The sequence below is a fragment of the Chelmon rostratus genome, chromosome 7 (assembly GCF_017976325.1).
Source record: "Chelmon rostratus isolate fCheRos1 chromosome 7, fCheRos1.pri, whole genome shotgun sequence".
Lineage (NCBI taxonomy): Eukaryota > Metazoa > Chordata > Actinopteri > Chaetodontiformes > Chaetodontidae > Chelmon > Chelmon rostratus.
Window position 1 is genome coordinate 19268177 of NC_055664.1, and position 18287 is coordinate 19286463.

The 18287-nt window shown below is 41.3% G+C and overlaps 3 protein-coding genes across 3 annotated transcripts; all 3 read left to right on the forward strand.

Annotated features, from left to right (window-relative positions):
• Positions 1-258: 258 nt before the first annotated feature.
• On the forward strand, positions 259-4551 carry LOC121609097 (extracellular calcium-sensing receptor-like). The gene is made up of 9 exons (XM_041940643.1): positions 259-485; positions 743-1037; positions 1180-1266; positions 1508-1777; positions 2146-2352; positions 2438-2713; positions 3105-3332; positions 3449-3572; positions 3644-4551. Exons 1-9 carry the CDS (start codon positions 265-267, stop codon positions 4549-4551), a joined length of 2616 nt encoding a protein of 871 aa, XP_041796577.1. The 5' UTR covers positions 259-264.
• Positions 4552-8129: 3578 nt separating this feature from the next.
• On the forward strand, positions 8130-11554 carry LOC121609264 (extracellular calcium-sensing receptor-like). The gene is made up of 8 exons (XM_041940849.1): positions 8130-8390; positions 8547-8633; positions 8895-9164; positions 9346-9552; positions 9688-9963; positions 10137-10364; positions 10450-10573; positions 10647-11554. The coding sequence occupies exons 1-8, from the start codon at positions 8130-8132 to the stop codon at positions 11552-11554; spliced, it is 2361 nt and encodes a 786-aa protein (XP_041796783.1).
• A 2367-nt stretch (positions 11555-13921) lies between these two features.
• Positions 13922-18068, forward strand: LOC121609346 (extracellular calcium-sensing receptor-like). Its single transcript, XM_041940949.1, has 9 exons — positions 13922-14166; positions 14438-14732; positions 14889-14975; positions 15179-15448; positions 15646-15852; positions 15939-16214; positions 16614-16841; positions 16956-17079; positions 17158-18068. The coding sequence occupies exons 1-9, from the start codon at positions 13922-13924 to the stop codon at positions 18066-18068; spliced, it is 2643 nt and encodes an 880-aa protein (XP_041796883.1).
• Positions 18069-18287: the final 219 nt, after the last annotated feature.

Consider the following 18287-nt stretch of genomic DNA (forward strand, 5'->3'; position numbering starts at 1 on the left):
AGCTAATATGGACTTAAATGTACACTCATCCGTTTCTATATTGTAGCCAATTTTATTAAAAGTGTGTAAACTTTCTGCCTCAATAAGAAATCATTCTCAAATGAAGTGCACTTTAGGCCCTGCCCCTACATTTCCTAATGCTATAATGGGTGGTGTGCAAGATACTGCAAGTCAATAAAAGGAGTTGACATAGCAAGAAAACTGACTCAGCTCAGAAAAGGAGTCAAGAGGGGGAAAGTAACGTGGGCATTGTTATACATCACTATGTTGTTGCTGATTTATTTCATGTTGTTGTATTGCTACTTTTCTTCTGCTGTTTCCACCCCTCTTTCGTCCTCCTCCTGCAAGTTACTGGGACAGTTTCATCTAAATGGGATGCACAAGGCTGGAGATGTGGTTCTTGGTGGGCTGTTTAAGGTCCACTTCTTTTCTGTCTCTCCTGACCTTTCTTTTACCTCAGAACCACAACCAACTAGCTGTCACGGGTGAGTCTGTCAAGGAAACAGCAAAAGTAAGAAACTGTGGAAAATCAATCCCATTCGTGGAACGTGTTTTGATCATCAAATATTGCTCAGAATAACATGGTGTATTAATTCCATTTTAAACATATAACTCTTTCAATAATTTTTGCGATTCAATTGGCTTGATTATTTATAAAACCTTTTGTTGTGCAACATAATTGCTAACACAGCTACTGTATATTGTATTTTTCAGTCGTGAACAGTAGTGTTTCTTGCGTTAGTTTTGATGTTGTAGGATTCAGGCAGGCCCAGACCATGGCCTTTGCTATTGATGAGATCAACAGAAACTCCAACCTGCTACCTAATGTGACTCTGGGATACAGTCTTTATGACAACTGTGTAAAACTAGGAATTGGATTCAGTGCAGCACTGTCATTAGCCAGTGGTCAAGAGGAGCAGTTTATATTAGAGGAGACCTGTGTTGGAGCCCCTCCAGTCCTCGGGATTGTAGGTGATTCTTCCTCAACACGTTCAATTGCCATCTCCACTGTCTTAGGTTTGTACAGAGTACCGATGGTAAGTTTTCCGCTTTGCCTTCTCAGAAATATTTTGCATCATTTTGACTTAATTTTAATTTTGATGTTTGTTGTCAGCAGTAATAAACCATAATCAACATGCTTGAATGTTTTTTATAATGTGTAGTCTGTTACTTTGACAGGTGAGTTATTTTGCCACATGTTCCTGCCTGAGTGACCGGCAAAAGTTTCCATCCTTCTTCAGGACAATCCCCAGTGATGCTTTCCAGGTGACTGTCTATCAGTAAAATAAAAAATCATTCATGAACACATGTGCAGTTAAACATTTCATGTCTCAACATCTCTGCACTGCACGGACAAATGTTTTTCTGTGATCTAATACTGTCATTGATGGGGTTGTTTGGTCATAGATGACAAAGCCTAAAGGCAAAATCTAACGTGATGCATTGGGTTTTCCTCTTAAAATTTTTTTAGCCTGTGCATTAATTCATTCACTCTGTATTCATTTAGGTGCGTGCTATGATTCAGATTCTAAACCGCTTTGGCTGGACTTGGGCGGGTCTGCTGGTCAGTGATGATGACTATGGACTCCACGCTGCCCGATCCTTCCAGTCTGACCTGGCTCAGTTTGGAGGTGGCTGTCTGGCGTACTTGGAGGTTTTGCCTTGGGGCGATGACCCAGCTGAACTTCGGAGGATTGTGGATGTGATGAAGAAATCCACAGCTCGTGTGGTCATTGTGTTTGCAGCTGAGAGTCACATGATTATCCTCATGGAAGAGGTTGGGCTTGAAATATAACTTCATTGTAAATTACTGTATCTACAATGAATGCCACTTAATGTTTTCCTTGCAATGTGATATGAGTTTTAATAACAGGTGGGCCTTTGATAAATGTTTGTAACTGAATAAGCACCTCTTATTTGTGAACAGGGTTTAATAGTGAAATAATTGAATCACCCCGATAACATGAAAGTCTAATTATGATGACATACATCACTTTGCTAATAATACTATTTAAAACAAAGGTTTGCAGCTGAGTATGAATGACTTAGATGACATTAACTGTGTAAACTGTGGATAATTCAAAAGGCTAGACACTACTTTCATGGCATGGCCGTTTGTATTTATATATTTCTCAAAATCCACAGGTGGTGAGGCAGAATGTGACAGGCCTGCAGTGGGTGGCGAGTGAAGCCTGGACAGCAGCTAATACACTCCAGACCCCTCACCTCATGCCATACCTGGGTGGCACACTGGGCATCGCTGTCCGTCAAGGAGAAATACCAGGGCTCAGGGAATTCCTCCTGCAAATACATCCTGATCGACACCACAACAACAGCTATGGAAATAGCATGGTGAGTGTACCACCGTGCAATGTGATCTGGTACGTGAAAGAATAATATACTGGCATTTAATCATGCTATTTTGAATATGTTTCAGGTAAACCAGTTTTGGGAACACATATTTCAGTGCAGATTTGCTCCACCTCCAACAGGTTGGGTGGAAGCTGGGGGAACATTATGCACTGGACAGGAAAATCTGGAGAATGTGGAGACAGAGTTATTGGACATTTCCAACCTCAGGACAGAGTATAATATCTACAAGGCTGTGTATGCTCTGGCGTTTGCCCTTGATGACATGCTGAAGTGTGAGCCAGGGAGAGGGCCTTTCAGCGGGCACAGCTGTGGCAATCTGAAAAGACTGGAGCCATGGCAGGTGTGATGTCAGTTTACACTCCCTCTTTCTATATCACTAAATCCCACACTTTAGTATATTTTGCAGAGGAGCAAAGCAAAGGTACAAAGCTCGGAATTTACAAATCACAAGCTGCCTAACAGTAATGAAACGAGTGATGTTTTTTTTTTTCCCATATCGCTGGGTGTGATATCAATGGATTGTGGTATCAGATCAGAGACAGCAAAAATGTGTCATTTAATGTGACTCCAATTTAAAGAAAATGCTTTGTTGGAATTGTTACTGTCTTCCTATGTTCATTACTGCAGTAAGCAGTTTGATTATTGAATGCTCACGGCTGTGTTCACCATGGTCACATATAATTCTTCCATCCTATTTGGTTTTCCTCTATCCCTTATTCTGATATTCACAGCTTGTGTATTACTTGGAAAATGTCAACTTCATGACAGCATTTGGTGATCAAGTGTCATTTGATGAGAATGGTGATCCCTTACCAATATATGATGTCATGAACTGGCTGTGGCTCCCTGATGGAAAAATCGAAGTTCAAAATGTGGGTGAGGTAAAGAGGTCGGCTTTCAAAGGTGAACAACTCACAATTGATGGAGACAAAATCTTCTGGAACTTCGAATTGAACAAGGTTACTTCTGATTTTTTAGACACATTTTTTGACCTGTGTGTGACTCATTTTAGCAAAGTAAATTCAAGTTAAGTGGAACAACAGTAAATTATTCAGACTATTGTTACTCCCTATAGCCACCCCGTTCAGTGTGCAGTGAGAGCTGTCCTCCAGGTACCCGCATAGCCAGAAAGAAAGGGGAACCTGAATGCTGTTTCCATTGTATCTCTTGTTCTGAGGGAAAGATCAGCAATGAAACTGGTTGGTATTCAGTTATAACATTGTTGTTTGGAGATGTAATATGAATCTCAAGACTGCCCATTCTTTTGTAGACTCCACTGAGTGTACCAGTTGTCCAGAGGACTTCTGGTCCAGCCTCCAGCGTGACCACTGTGTACCTAAGAAAACAGAGTTCCTCTCCTACCATGAGCCTCTGGGTATCTGCTTGACTGCTGCATCATTGCTGGGCACATGTATCTGTGCTGTTGTCCTGGGAATCTTTATCTATCATCGCAGAACACCTATCGTACGAGCCAACAACTCAGAACTTAGTTTCCAACTATTGCTGTCACTTAAGTTGTGCTTCCTGTGTTCACTGCTGTTTATCGGTCGTCCCAGTCTGTGGACATGCCAGTTGAGACATGTAGCATTTGGGATCAGCTTTGTGCTTTGTGTCTCATGCATCCTCGTGAAAACCATGGTGGTTCTGGCTGTGTTCAAGGCCTCCAAGCCAGGAGGTGGAGCCAGTCTGAAGTGGTTTGGTGTTTTGCAGCAGAGGGGGACAGTTATTGTTCTTACATCTATTCAGGCAGTAATCTGCACTGTCTGGATTGTCTCTGCCTCACCAGCTCCTCATAAAAACACTCAATACCACAATGATAAAATAGTTCATGAGTGTGTTGTTGGGTCCACAGTTGGTTTTGCAGTGTTACTTGGTTATATTGGGTCACTGGCTATCCTTAGTTTTCTGATTGCATTTATTTCTAAAAATCTTCCAGATAGTTTCAATGAGGCCAAACTCATCACTTTCAGCATGCTGATCTTCTGTGCTGTGTGGGTGGCCTTTGTCCCAGCTTATATCAGCTCACCAGGCAAATACTCAGATGCAGTGGAGGTGTTTGCCATCCTGGCCTCCAGTTTTGGTCTCTTGGTGGCGCTGTTTGGACCCAAATGCTACATAATCCTGCTGAGACCAGAGAGGAACACAAAGAAAGCGATCATGGGTCGCATCCAGTCATAAACACTACACTCTTTGACACAAGACAGAATTAATCCTTTTCCTGTCTACAATACAAAAATAGAGGCATCAGGCAACAGATTGACAGTGTTATTGCTAAGATATTCAGAATGCAGAACTGATGCCCAAATAAGTGTGTCCTTATTTGAAATCTCTTCCCACTTTGATCTTATGTGTAAGAATATACTACAACTTATTTTGTTTTTTCCATGTTGTAGTTAAAGTAAAAAGCACTTGAACGTCAGAAACTGTCATTGCCTTTCATGGTGTAAATAAACCTGACATCTGATTAAACAAAGTTACTTCTTCCTTATTAATCATGCAGACTATTTGGGGTCATCTGACAAGACTATATGCACTTATTTTGACTTGTCTAGTGTGCTAAACTTACCCCAAATAAATATTACATGACAATTTTCGCCTGCTATTCTACACAATACCACAAAAAATCAGTGCCAAAATGCAATAGCAAGGTGTTCTATCTTCTTCTACTGCTATCAATCCAACGAGGAAAATCGGGATCAATGAAGATGGGAGCAATAGGCCTTGCACTGATAACAGAATGCATTTTGGCTATGAGGGTGGACAACACTGTGAGTTAGGTGAGAGGGGCAAACCTGAGATCGCAATGTAAGAACTGTCGGTAAACCCCAATCACCCTTTCCAGTGCATCTTGATTGGCGTCATCAGGTCATTTTGTCAGTTCTTTTGCCCTGAGCATTTTGAGTGTAGCCCAGAATATAATTTTAAATGTAAGGCAATGTGATGCTCAATAAAAACATAATGCTGTGATTGTGTGGTGGTCTTTGTAACATAGCAGCCTGTCAAAATAAATGCAGGTCTCTGTGCAGATGTGTGTGTAGCCCCACCCTCATCATCTGAACCCAGGTCTCCCAACATGGAAAAGGGAGAACTGGCAGGGGGGTGCGAGATGAAGTTGAGGCATCTGACTTGTGCCTGCCATTGAGGTCGTCCCCTGGGATATCTGGGAAGTCACCACTGAAGATGAGCATGTTCATCTTGTCTTCTGGAGAGATGTTTCGCATAGACTAATGTCAGCCATCAGCTCATATTACATTCTGTGATACAAACAAGGGCAGAGACACACAGACTTACAGTTTGGGAGTTCGAGGTGATCTTGCGAAAGCTAAAACTGCGCGGCCATGTCAGACTGCGGTCAAGCCAGCCACCGTCTGGATTTTGATGCATGGCTGTTCATTTAGTTGTGATATAGGTGCTTGGAGCAGCCTAAAATAACAAAGAAAGATTTGTGCCATTCATTTCCCAGTCCAGTCCGTTTCTATGTGGAAAAACGACAGCAATGAGTAAAATGGACTTCACATTTAACGTATTTGGGGTTTGAGATTTTCAGGTGAACTTGTAGATGCCAGTGCTGTTTGCTTGATATGTTGTCATGTCACACATTTCAGACATTTCAGAATAGACTTCTGTTTTAGAGGCCTGATGTTTTCTCATTAGTACACAGATATGTAAATGACACTTCCCTTGCCCCTTCCTTTAAAGCCCTCCTCTCCAAAGTGAAATGAGATCAGTTTTACTGTCTGGCTTTTATTTTTCTGTGAAACTTCTTTCCTTTGCCAATACTTGTTTAAGTGCCAATACAGCTTTGACCAAATGCCAATGTTTCCTTGATCCGTCAGGATTTTGTTTTCAGTGCCAAATTCTACTGTCAGAGCCCAAATTTAAAGTCAGTGTTCTGTCCTGATAAGGTTTATCCACAAACATCTGTGGAAGAATTAAGATGGACCCACCCTCCCCACTATATAAATTGAATCTGTAACCCTTATGTAGCACAGTGTAGTCCAGCTTGTAACCATGGTCAGATCTCAGAATATGGTTTGAATCTTTGCTTGAGGCCTTTTCCAGCAATTTGGTACAACACTTAATTTGGGGTACCAACAATAAGTTAAAGAACGCAGTTTTGTGTTTGTTTTTTTTTTTTGTTTTTTTTTATAAATTCAAGCAGAAACTCCTTTAATCACTTGATCCAACATCTCCTACTCTGTAAATCTTTTATCTTCTATGATCTTATATAATCTATGATCTTTCATTAGACCATCCATGACTTATGGACACCAATGTCTTTCAAACGCTCCAGCCCAAGTCTGTACCACAGGCTTTCTGATGAATATTTGTAGTCTCAAAGCCAAAGCCAAACAAGCCACAATGACATCATCAAATGTTATAATTCATGGCCAATATTTTAATCCCCTTGCTACTAAGGTGCCCAGACTAAAGAAGAAATCTAAAAATGTGACAAGCACACTAGACAGCAAATCTACGACACAGCAAATTGGACAGTCAAAGATCAAGTGGGGTAACCTTCTTGCACATATGTTTCTGCAGAACTGATCATATCTGATATCTCCAAATTGCTATGTGTCAGACAGACACTATAGCTCTCCATTAAACAGCTGCAATGTAACAAAAAATACATGAAAAGACATATTTCTATAGGAATTGTTTTAGTATGGTGCTACCATCTAGTGGACATTTGAGTACAATCTGGTCATGAATTTATTTTTGGTGTGCTTGTCAGGCCCACAAATCTGGGATTATACTCAGTACAAAGTGGCTCTTCTGATACACTTATGTATCTGCTCAGGTTTAAACCATTAGAGTGATTGTGAAGAAACCTTTACTTTCCAATAAGTAAAGTGGCTGTTTTACCAGGAGGTGAAACTCTAAATTTACAGTCAGTAATTTACAAATGAAAGTTCACTTGATATGACCTTCAAGATTCAATAACCCTTTAACATGACTGTCATGCACATTTTAAAAGACCTCAATCATTACGGTCAACCACAAATCAAATTTGGACTGGAAAGGTTACTAATATGGCCTTAGTGAGATGTTGTCAAAATTGTGCAAAACAGTTGTGCCTCAATCCATAATCAATCTCAAATGAAATGCACTTTAGGCCCTGCCCCTACTTTCGCTTATGCCCTCGTGGGTGGTGCGCAAGATTAAACAAGACTGCAAGTCAATAAAAGGGTTGACATAGCAAGAGAGCCGACTGGGCTCAGAAAAGGAGTGAAGATGATGAAAGTCATGAGGGCATTGTTAGACATCAACATGCTCTTGCTCTCGTGTACCATGTTTTTGTATTCCTACTTTTCGTCTGCTGTGTCCGTCCCTCGCTATTCCTCCACCTGCCAGTTACAGCGACAGTTTCATCTAAATGGAATACACAAGGCTGGAGATGTGGTTCTCGGTGGACTATTTGAAATCCACTTCTTTTCTGTCTTTCCAGACCTGTCTTTTACCTTAAAGCCACAACCGCAAACCTGCCACGGGTGAGTCTGTCAGGGAAAGAGCAAAAAAGGAGAAACTGTGGAAAATCAATCCCATTAGTGAAGCATAAAATTTTGTGTTTATGCGATTTTAAACATATAAGTCTTACAATAATTTTTGTTATTCAGTTGGCTTGATTGTTTAAAAAACCTTAATATGTGCAACATACATGTTGGCACAGTTACTGTATGTTGTATTTTTCAAAAATCAACAGTTGCATTTCTTGTATCAGTTTTGATGTTCTAGGATTCAGGCAGGCCCAGACCATGGCCTTTGCTATTGATGAGATCAACAGAAACTCCAACCTGCTACCTAATGTGACTCTGGGATACAGTCTTTATGACAACTGTGTCAAACTAGGAATTGGTTTCCGTGCAGCACTGTCATTAGCCAATGGTCAAGAGGAGCAGTTTATATTAGATGAGACCTGTGTTGGAGCCCCTCCAGTCCTTGGGATTGTGGGTGATTCTTCCTCTACACGTTCGATTGCCATCTCCACTGTCCTAGGTTTGTACAGAGTGCCTATGGTAAGTTTTCCACCTTGCCATCTAAGAACTATTTTGTATCGCTTTAATTTCAAATGTTATGTTTGTTGTTGACATGCTGTAATCAACCTGAAATGCTTAAAAGAGCCAGAGAGGCTTTGAAATTTTTTTAGGATGTACAGTCTGTGTCTTTCACAGGTCAGTTATTTTGCCACATGTTCCTGCCTGAGTGACCGACAGAAGTTTCCGTCCTTCTTTAGGACAATCCCCAGTGATGCTTTCCAGGTGACTCTCTATCAGCAAAATAAAAAATCATTCACGAACACATGTGCAGTTAAACATTTCATGTCTCAACATCTCTGCACTGCATGGACAAATGTTTTTTTCTGCTATCTAATACTGTAATTGATGGGGTTGTTTGGCCTCATATAACTAAGCTTAAAGGCAATAATTAAACGTGATGCATTGTGAAACATGTTAAGCAGGTTTTACACTGAAAGAATTTTTCAGCCTGTGTATTATTTTATTCACTCTGTATTCATTTAGGTGCGTGCTATGATTCAGATTCTAAAACACTTTGGCTGGACTTGGGCAGGTCTGCTGGTCAGTGATGATGACTATGGACTCCACGCTGCCCGATCCTTCCAGTCTGACCTGGCTCAGTCTGGTGAAGGTTGTCTGGCCTACTTTGAGGTTTTGCCTTGGGCCAATGATCCAGCTGAACTCAGGAGGATTGTGGATGTGATGAAGAAATCCACTGCTCGTGTGGTCATTGTGTTTGCACACGAAAGTCACATGATTAATCTCATGGAAGAGGTTGGGGTTAAAAGAGTATACATCTTTTGAAAATTTTGTATATTTATACAACTTCATGCAATTTGTCATACTGAAAAATCTGAATTAAATGACATTTTGGCCTGTGAATAATATAAGTGATTGAACACATAATACTTTTGTGACATGGCAGTGTGAATTTATATATTTGGGAAATGCACAGGTGGTGAGGCAGAATGTGACAGGCCTGCAGTGGATGGCCAGTGAAGCCTGGACAGCAGCTACTGTGCTCCAGACCCCTCACCTCATGCCATACCTGGGTGGCACACTGGGCATCGCCATCCGTGGAGGAGAAATACCAGGGCTCAGGGAATTCCTCCTACAAATACGTCCTGACCAACACCACAACAACAGCTATGGAAATAGCATGGTGAGAGTTTAACCATGTAATACCATAATTCACAACAATATAGTGTCATTATAACATTAGTAGTGACATTATATTGTAATGCCAATATATTTTTCTTGCCATTATTCACAAGACACTGTGTTGAATTTATTTCAGGTAAACCAGTTTTGGGAACACACATTTCAGTGCAGATTTGCTCCACCTCCAGCAGGTTGGATGGAAGCAGGGGGAACCTTATGCACTGGACAGGAAGATCTAGAGCATGTGGAGACAGAGTTACTGGACATTTCAAACCTCAGGCCAGAGTATAATGTGTACAAAGCTGTGTATGCTCTGGCGTATGCCCTTGATGACATGCTGCAGTGCAAGTCAGGGAGTGGGCTTTTCAGCAGGCACAGCTGTGGCAATCTGAAAAAAACGGAGCCATGGCAGGTGTGACAGCACTTTACTCTTCATCTCTATATATTACTAAATCCTACACTACAGGATTTTTTTGCAGATTAGCATTGAGTATATAGTTTTAAATAATAAAGTAAGTGTAGTTTACAGTTTGATTATTGAATACTAGGTACTGTCTGTCTGTCCTTTTTCTCTGACATGCATAGCTTGTGTATTACTTGGAAAAAGTCAACTTCACCACAGCATTTGGTGATCAAGTGTCATTTGATGAGAATGGTGATGCCTTACCAATATATGATATCATGAACTGGCTGTGGCTCCCTGATGGAAGAACCGAAGTTCAGAATGTGGGTGAGGTGAAGAGGTCGGCCTTCAAAGGTGAAGAACTCACAATTGATGAAAACAAAATTTTCTGGAACTTTGAATCAAAAAAGGTTACTTCTGATTTTTTACACATCACATGAAAAAACTCACCATAGCAGTGTAATTGTGCACAATAATAGATTTTTCTCCATACAGCCACCCCAGTCAGTGTGCAGTGAGAGCTGTCCTCCAGGTACCCGCATGGCCAGAAAGAAAGGGGAACCTGAGTGCTGTTTTGACTGCATCCCTTGTTCTGAGGGAAAAATCAGCAATAAAACTGGTTGGTATTCAGTTTTAAACATTGTTGTTTGGAAATATAAACATGTACTTTAAGACTCTCCATGATTTCATAGACTCCACTGAGTGCACCAGTTGTCCAGAGGACTTCTGGTCCAGCCCCCAGCGTGACCACTGTGTTCTGAAGAAAACAGAGTTCCTCTCCTACCAAGAGCCTGTGGGTATCTGCTTGACAGCCACCTCATTGCTAGGTACATGCATCTGTGCTGTTGTCCTGGTGATCTTTGTCTATCATCGCAGAACACCTATCGTACGAGCCAACAACTCAGAACTTAGTTTCCAACTATTGCTGTCACTGAAGTTGTGTTTCCTGTGTTCACTGCTGTTTATCGGCCGTCCCAGCCTGTGGACATGCCAGCTGAGACATGCAGCATTTGGAATCAGCTTTGTGCTTTGTGTCTCATGCATCCTGGTGAAAACCATGGTGGTTCTGGCTGTGTTCAAGGCCTCCAAGCCAGGAGGTGGAGCCAGTCTGAAGTGGTTTGGTGTTTTGCAGCAGAGAGGGACAGTTATTGTTCTTACTTCTATCCAGGCAGTAATCTGCACTGTCTGGATTGTCTCTGCCTCACCAGCTCCTCATAAAAACACTCAATACCACAATGATAAAATAGTTTATGAATGTGTAGTTGGGTCCACAGTTGGTTTTGCAGTGTTACTTGGTTATATTGGCTCACTGGCTGTCCTCAGTTTTCTGATTGCATTTATTTCAAGGAATCTTCCAGACAGTTTCAATGAGGCCAAACTCATCACTTTCAGCATGCTGATCTTCTGTGCTGTGTGGGTGGCCTTTGTCCCAGCTTATATCAGCTCACCAGGCAAATACTCAGATGCAGTGGAGGTGTTTGCCATCCTGGCCTCCAGTTTTGGTCTCTTGGTGGCACTGTTTGGACCCAAATGTTACATAATCCTGCTGAGACCAGAGAGGAACACAAAGAAAGCGATCATGGGTCGCATCCAGTCATAAACACTACACTGTTTGACACAAGACAGAATTAATCCTTTTTCTGTACAATGCAGAATAGAGGTACACGGCAATAGGTTGATGGTAGCACTGGTGTTAGAATATTGAGAAAGCAGGGCCAAATAAATGTATCCTAATATGAAATCTCTTATCACTTGAATCATATGTGTGAGAATGCACAACAAGTTATTGGTTTTTTTCTCAGGTTGTAGTTCAAGTACAAAGAACTTGAACTACAAATGTTATGATTGCCTTTGTGCAAGACATCATGGAAGTAAACCTCACATCTGATTTGACTAAAGTACTCTTCTGAATTAATTACACTAACCATCCAACATGAGTATATGCATTTATCTTTGTGTGTCACAGATCTGCCGGTCCACCGCATCAGTGTCACATTTTGCCTCACCTACGTATGAAAAGAACACATTCTCATTCCAGGGTGAAGTTAGCCATCACAAATGCACAACAGTTAGACTTTCAAAATAATGCTTGCTGAGAAACATCTTTGGTGATGGTTGCAGTTTGATTAGGTCAAGGCACCAAATCTACCTTGTTATGTTTAGGTAAAAATCATGGTTTTACTTAAAACAGTTACTTTCTTTAAATGATAAACAACAACTGTTTGCCTAACCAGGGAATCAAACCCTCATCTACTGTGTGAAAGTCAAGCGCAAACCCTGCAGTCCATTAGCAGATGGATGTGAAGGCTAGTCAGTCCAGCTGCTGTCTGGATTTTGATGCACGTCTATTCATAGTTATAAAACAGGTGCTTGGAGCAGCTGAAAAGAAAAAAGAGAGACTTGTAGCATTCAATTCATAACCCAGCCCGGTTCTACGTGGAAAAACAATGGCAGAGTGAAATAGACTTAACATACTGGGGGTTTTGAGAGTTTCAGTTAAACTTGTAGAACCCAGTGCTGAATGCTAGGGATGTGTTCATGTCAGACATTTCAATGCAGACCTCTACTACAGAGGACTAAAGTTTTCATTAGTATGCAGATATGTAAATTGCACTCTCCCTGCCTCTCCCCTAAAAGCCCTCTTCTCCACACGAAAACAGCGGCAGAAAGTTGAAAATGAAAACCAGTCACACAAGACAGGCATGAACAAAAAAAAAAAAAGGAGGATTGTCATTGAAAAGCACACGAAATTCAAAAATGAAATATTTTTCATTAGATGAGTCTTTTTTTCAGCACCACTACAACTCTTTCTTTCAGTGCCAATGTTTCCTTTACCTGAAAAGGTTTTGTTTTCAATGCCAAACTTTTTGGTGCCAAGATTTAACGTCATTGTTCAAGCCCCATTTTTTTTACCTGCAAACATCTGCGCAAGAACAGACAATGGGCCAACAAGAGGTCTTTCATCAGACCCTGCCCAACCGGTAAACTCACAAAGTTCAACAAAAATGACAAGAGGCTAAATTGGAGTGCTATAGGTGTGCACATCCACCAACAACCCATCAAAACTGCTTTACATAAATTCATCATAATGTCACAGGTGGTCTACACACCTTTACAACCATTCACAGATCTTAAAGGTGCAAATAGCGGTAGTATAACTCAACGGTGCCCCCGCTATCTTGTGTTAAGAGACATGCAACACGTTCTCCATTGTGCTTCTCACATCTATGAATGCTATGAATTCTAGGTAAAATAATCAGATGAACCATTCCCTTTTGCAGGAATATAACTAAATGTCAGTGACCATTGCCTAAAAACATTTGGCAAACACGCCAGGGTAGGGTAACTACTATTTCTGCATAACTGATCGTATCTGATGTCTTCCAAGTCGCTATGTGCCAGACAGATAGCTGCTACCATCTAGTGGATGTTTGATTAAACTGTTGTTTTACAGTGAAATCCACAGACACAGGATTGATTTGTGGATGCGATTAGTTTAATCTGCCATGCTTGTCATACCCAGAAATATGGGATTATACTCAGTACACTGATGTATGTGCTTAGGTTTTAACCTGTGAAGTGATTCTGAAAAAAACCTTGTGTTTTGCATTAGGCAAGTAACTATAACTGACATACAAATGTCCCCTTGATATGACTAATAAGCACATAATATGAGTGTCATGCAACTTTCAGCAGATCTCAATCATTAGGGTCAGCCACAAATTAAATTTGGATTGGAAAGGTAGCTAATATGGCCTGATTGAAAGAGAGTTATTAATAGTGTGCAAAAGTTGTGCCTCAATAAGAAATCATTCTCAAATGAAATGCACTTTAGGCCCTGCCCCTACTTTTGCTTATGCCCTAATGGGTGGTGGACAACACCAAGTAATACGGCAAGTCAATAAAAGAGGTTGACATAGCAAGAAAACTGACTCAGCTCAGAAAAGGAGTCAAGAGGAGGAAAGTCATGTGGGCATTTTTAGAGATCAACATGCACATGCTGATGTATTTCATATTGTTGTATTGCTACTTTTCTTCTGCTGTGTCCACCCCTCTTTCGTCCTCCACCTGCCAGCTACTGGGGCAGTTTCATCTAAATGGGATGCACAAGGCCGGAGATGTGGTTCTTGGTGGGCTGTTTCAACTCCACTTTTTTTCTGTCTTTCCAGACCTGTCTTTTACCTCAGAACCACAACCACCTACCTGCCATGGGTGAGTCTGTCAGGGAAACAGCAAAAAGGAGAAACTGTGTAAAATCAATCCCATTGGTAGGGTGTATTTTGCTAATCAGATGTTAGAATTACAATGTGTTTTTATGCAATTTCAATCATGTCACTTTTTGTGCTTGTTCTATAAATATTATAATTGTTGCTATTCAGCTGGCACACTTGTTTCCAAAAGCTGTAGTTGTGCAACATACATGTTGACACAGTTACTGTATGCTGTACATTTCAATAGTAAACATTGGTGTTTCTTGTCTTAGTTTTGATGTTGTAGGATTCAGGCGGGCCCAGTCCATGGCCTTTGCTATTGATGAGATCAACAGAAACTCCAACCTGCTACCTAATGTGACTCTCGGATACAGTCTTTATGATAACTGTGTAAAACTAGGAATTGGATTCCGTGCAGCACTGTCATTAGCCAGTGGTCAAGAGGAGCAGTTTATATTACATGAGACCTGTGTTGGAGCCCCTCCAGTCCTTGGGATTGTGGGTGATCCTTCCTCTACACATTGTATTGCCATCTCCACTGTCTTAGGTTTGTACAGAGTGCCTATGGTAAGTTTTCCACTGTGCCATCTAAGAACTATTTTGAATCACTTTTAATGTCAAATTTAATGTCAGTTGTAAACATGATGTAATCAAGCTGGAAAGCTTAAAAGAACCAGAGAGACTTTGAAAGTTTTTAGGATGTATAGTCTGTGTCTTTGACAGGTCAGTCATTTTGCCACATGTTCCTGCCTGAGTGACCGGCAAAAGTTCCCGTCCTTCTTTAGAACAATCCCAAGTGATGCTTTCCAGGTGACTCTCTATCAGCAAAATTAAAATGCATAAAGGAACATTTAAACTTTTTGAATGAAGAACGTTCCTTCACTTCAGTGTAAAATCTATTCCTTGAAAGGCAATAATTAAACATGATGCATTGTGAAATGTGTTCAAAGCAGGTTTACAGTGAAATAATTTTTCAGCCTGTGCATTAATTTATTCACTCTGTATTCATTTAGGTGCGTGCTATGATTCAGATTCTGAACCGCTTTGGCTGGACTTGGGCAGGTCTGCTGGTCAGTGATGATGACTATGGACTCCACGCTGCCCGATCCTTCCAGTCTGTCCTGGCTCAGTCTGGTGAAGGTTGTCTGGCCTACTTAGAGGTTTTGCCTTGGGACAATGATCCAGCTGAACTCAGGAGGATTGTGGATGTGATGAAGAAATCTACAGCTCATGTGGTCATTGTGTTTGCACATGAGAGTTACATGATTCAGCTCATGGAAGAGGTTGGGCTTGAAATACATCATTTGAAAATTTAGTTCGTAGTTATACGACTTCAAGTAATTGAACACATTATGCCAGTAATTAGTTTTAATGGTTGTAAAGTGAGTGTATGAGTGTGTAAACTGTGTATAATTCACAAGACTAGACACTACGTTAGTTGCTTGGCAGTATGAATTTATATATTTAGCTCAATGCACAGGTGGTGAGGCAGAATGTGACAGGCCTGCAGTGGATGGCCAGTGAAGCCTGGACAGCAGCTAATATGCTCCAGACCCCTCACCTCATGCCATACCTGGGTGGCACTCTGGGCATCGCCATCCGTCGAGGAGAAATACCAGGGCTCAGGGAATTCCTCCTACAAATACGTCCTGACCAACACCACAACAACAGCTATGGAAATAGCATGGTGAGTGAAACACTGTACAATCTGATCTGGTCAGTGCAAGAATAATATATTGTCATTTATAACGTGCTGTTTTGAATATATTTCAGGTAAACCAGTTTTGGGAACACACTTTTGAATGTAGATTTGCTCCACCTCCAGCAGGTTGGATGGAAGCTGGTGGATCCTTATGCACTGGACAGGAAAATCTAGAGGATGTGGAGACAGAGTTATTGGACATTTCCAACCTCAGGCCAGAGTATAATATCTACAAGGCTGTGTATGCTCTGGCATATGCCCTTGATGACATGCTGAAGTGTGAGCCAGGGAGAGGGCCTTTCAGCGGGCACAGCTGTGGCAATCTGAAAAGACTGGAGCCATGGCAGGTGTGATATCACTTTTCACCCCATCTGTCTCCATCACTAAGTAACACGCTTTAGTATTACTTGCAGAGAAGCTTTTAGGGTAAATGATTAAACACAAAACTATTAGATTACTAATGGCAAGGTGCCCAGAAGATAGCTCACAGGATTATTCCTTCGGCTCGCTAATAGCCTGGGAGAGTATGATCATGTCAGAGAAAACATGATGATTTCACTACACACAGAGATGTGACTCGACTTTTCGAAAAAATACTTTGTTGGAATTGCTAGTGTCCTTATTTGTTCATTCGTCCAGCCTGTAGTTTGATTATTGAGGACAGAGCACCACTGTGTTCACCATGGTCATAAATAGTTCTTCTGTCCTCTTTGGTTTTCCTCTATCCCTTATTCTGACATACATAGCTTGTGTATTACTTGGATAGGATCAACTTCACAACACCATTTGGTGATCAAGTGTCATTTGATGAGAATGGTGATGCCTTACCAATATATGATATCATGAACTGGCTGTGGCTCCCTGATGGACGAACTGAAGTTCAGAATGTGGGTGAGGTGAAGAGGTCGGCCTTCAAAGGTGAAGAACTCACAATTGATGAAGACAAAATCTTTTGGAACTTCGAATCAAAAAAGGTTACATTTGATTTTTTAGACACATGTTATTTGACCCATGTACATAACACGATATTAGTGTAATTTAAAAAGTTGTATTACAGATATTTACAACATTTATTTTCCTCTCTACAGCCACCCCGGTCAGTGTGTAGTGAGAGCTGCCCTCCAGGTACCCGCATGGCCAGAAAGAAAGGGGAACCTGAGTGCTGTTTCGATTGCATCCCTTGTTCTGAGGGAAAGATCAGCAATAAGACTGGTTGGTATTCAGTTTAAAACACCGTTGTTTGAAGATGTAATATAAACATGAATCTCAAGACTCTCCATGTTTTCATAGACTCCACTGAGTGCACCAGTTGTCCAGAGGACTTCTGGTCCAGCCCCCAGCGTGACCACTGTGTTCTGAAGAAAACAGAGTTCCTCTCCTACCATGAGCCTCTGGGTATCTGCTTGACTGCTGCATCATTGCTGGGCACATGCATCTGTGCTGTTGTCCTGGGGATCTTTATCTATCATCGCAGCACACCTATCGTACGAGCCAACAACTCAGAACTTATTTTCCAACTATTGCTGTCACTTAAGTTGTGTTTCCTGTGTTCACTGCTGTTTATCGGCCGTCCCAGGCTGTGGACATGCCAGCTGAGACATGTAGCATTTGGAATCAGCTTTGTGCTTTGTGTCTCATGCATCCTGGTGAAAACCATGGTGGTTCTGGCTGTGTTCAAGGCCTCCAAGCCAGGAGGTGGAGCCAGTCTGAAGTGGTTTGGAGCTGTGCAGCAGAGAGGGACAGTTATTGTTCTTACGTCTATTCAGGCAGCAATCTGCACTGTCTGGATTGTCTCTGCTTCCCCAGCTCCTCATAAAAACACTCAATACCACAATGATAAAATAGTTCATGAGTGTGTTGTTGGGTCCACAGTTGGTTTTGCAGTGTTACTTGGTTATATTGGCTCACTTGCTGTCCTCAGTTTTCTGATGGCATTTATTTCAAGGAATCTTCCAGACAGTTTCAATGAGGCCAAACTCATCACTTTCAGCATGCTGATCTTCTGTGCTGTGTGGGTGGCCTTTGTCCCAGCTTATATCAGCTCACCAGGCAAATACTCAGATGCAGTGGAGGTGTTTGCCATCCTGGCCTCCAGTTTTGGTCTCTTGGTGGCGCTGTTTGGACCCAAATGTTACATAATCCTGCTGAGACCAGAGAGGAACACAAAGAAAGCAATCATGGGTCGGGGCATTGAGTCATAATAGCTGCACCTAATTTCATGTGACAGAATGAATCCTTTTTCTCTCTACAATGCAAAAATAGAGGCATCAGGCACTATATTGATATTGAGAATGCAGGGCTGCCCACGTAAATGTATTATAACATCAAATCTCTTACCACTTTGAGCATATGTGTGAGAATACTTCAACACAAGAAATTAATCAATATTTTTCAAGGATGTGGTTAAAGTACAACGCACT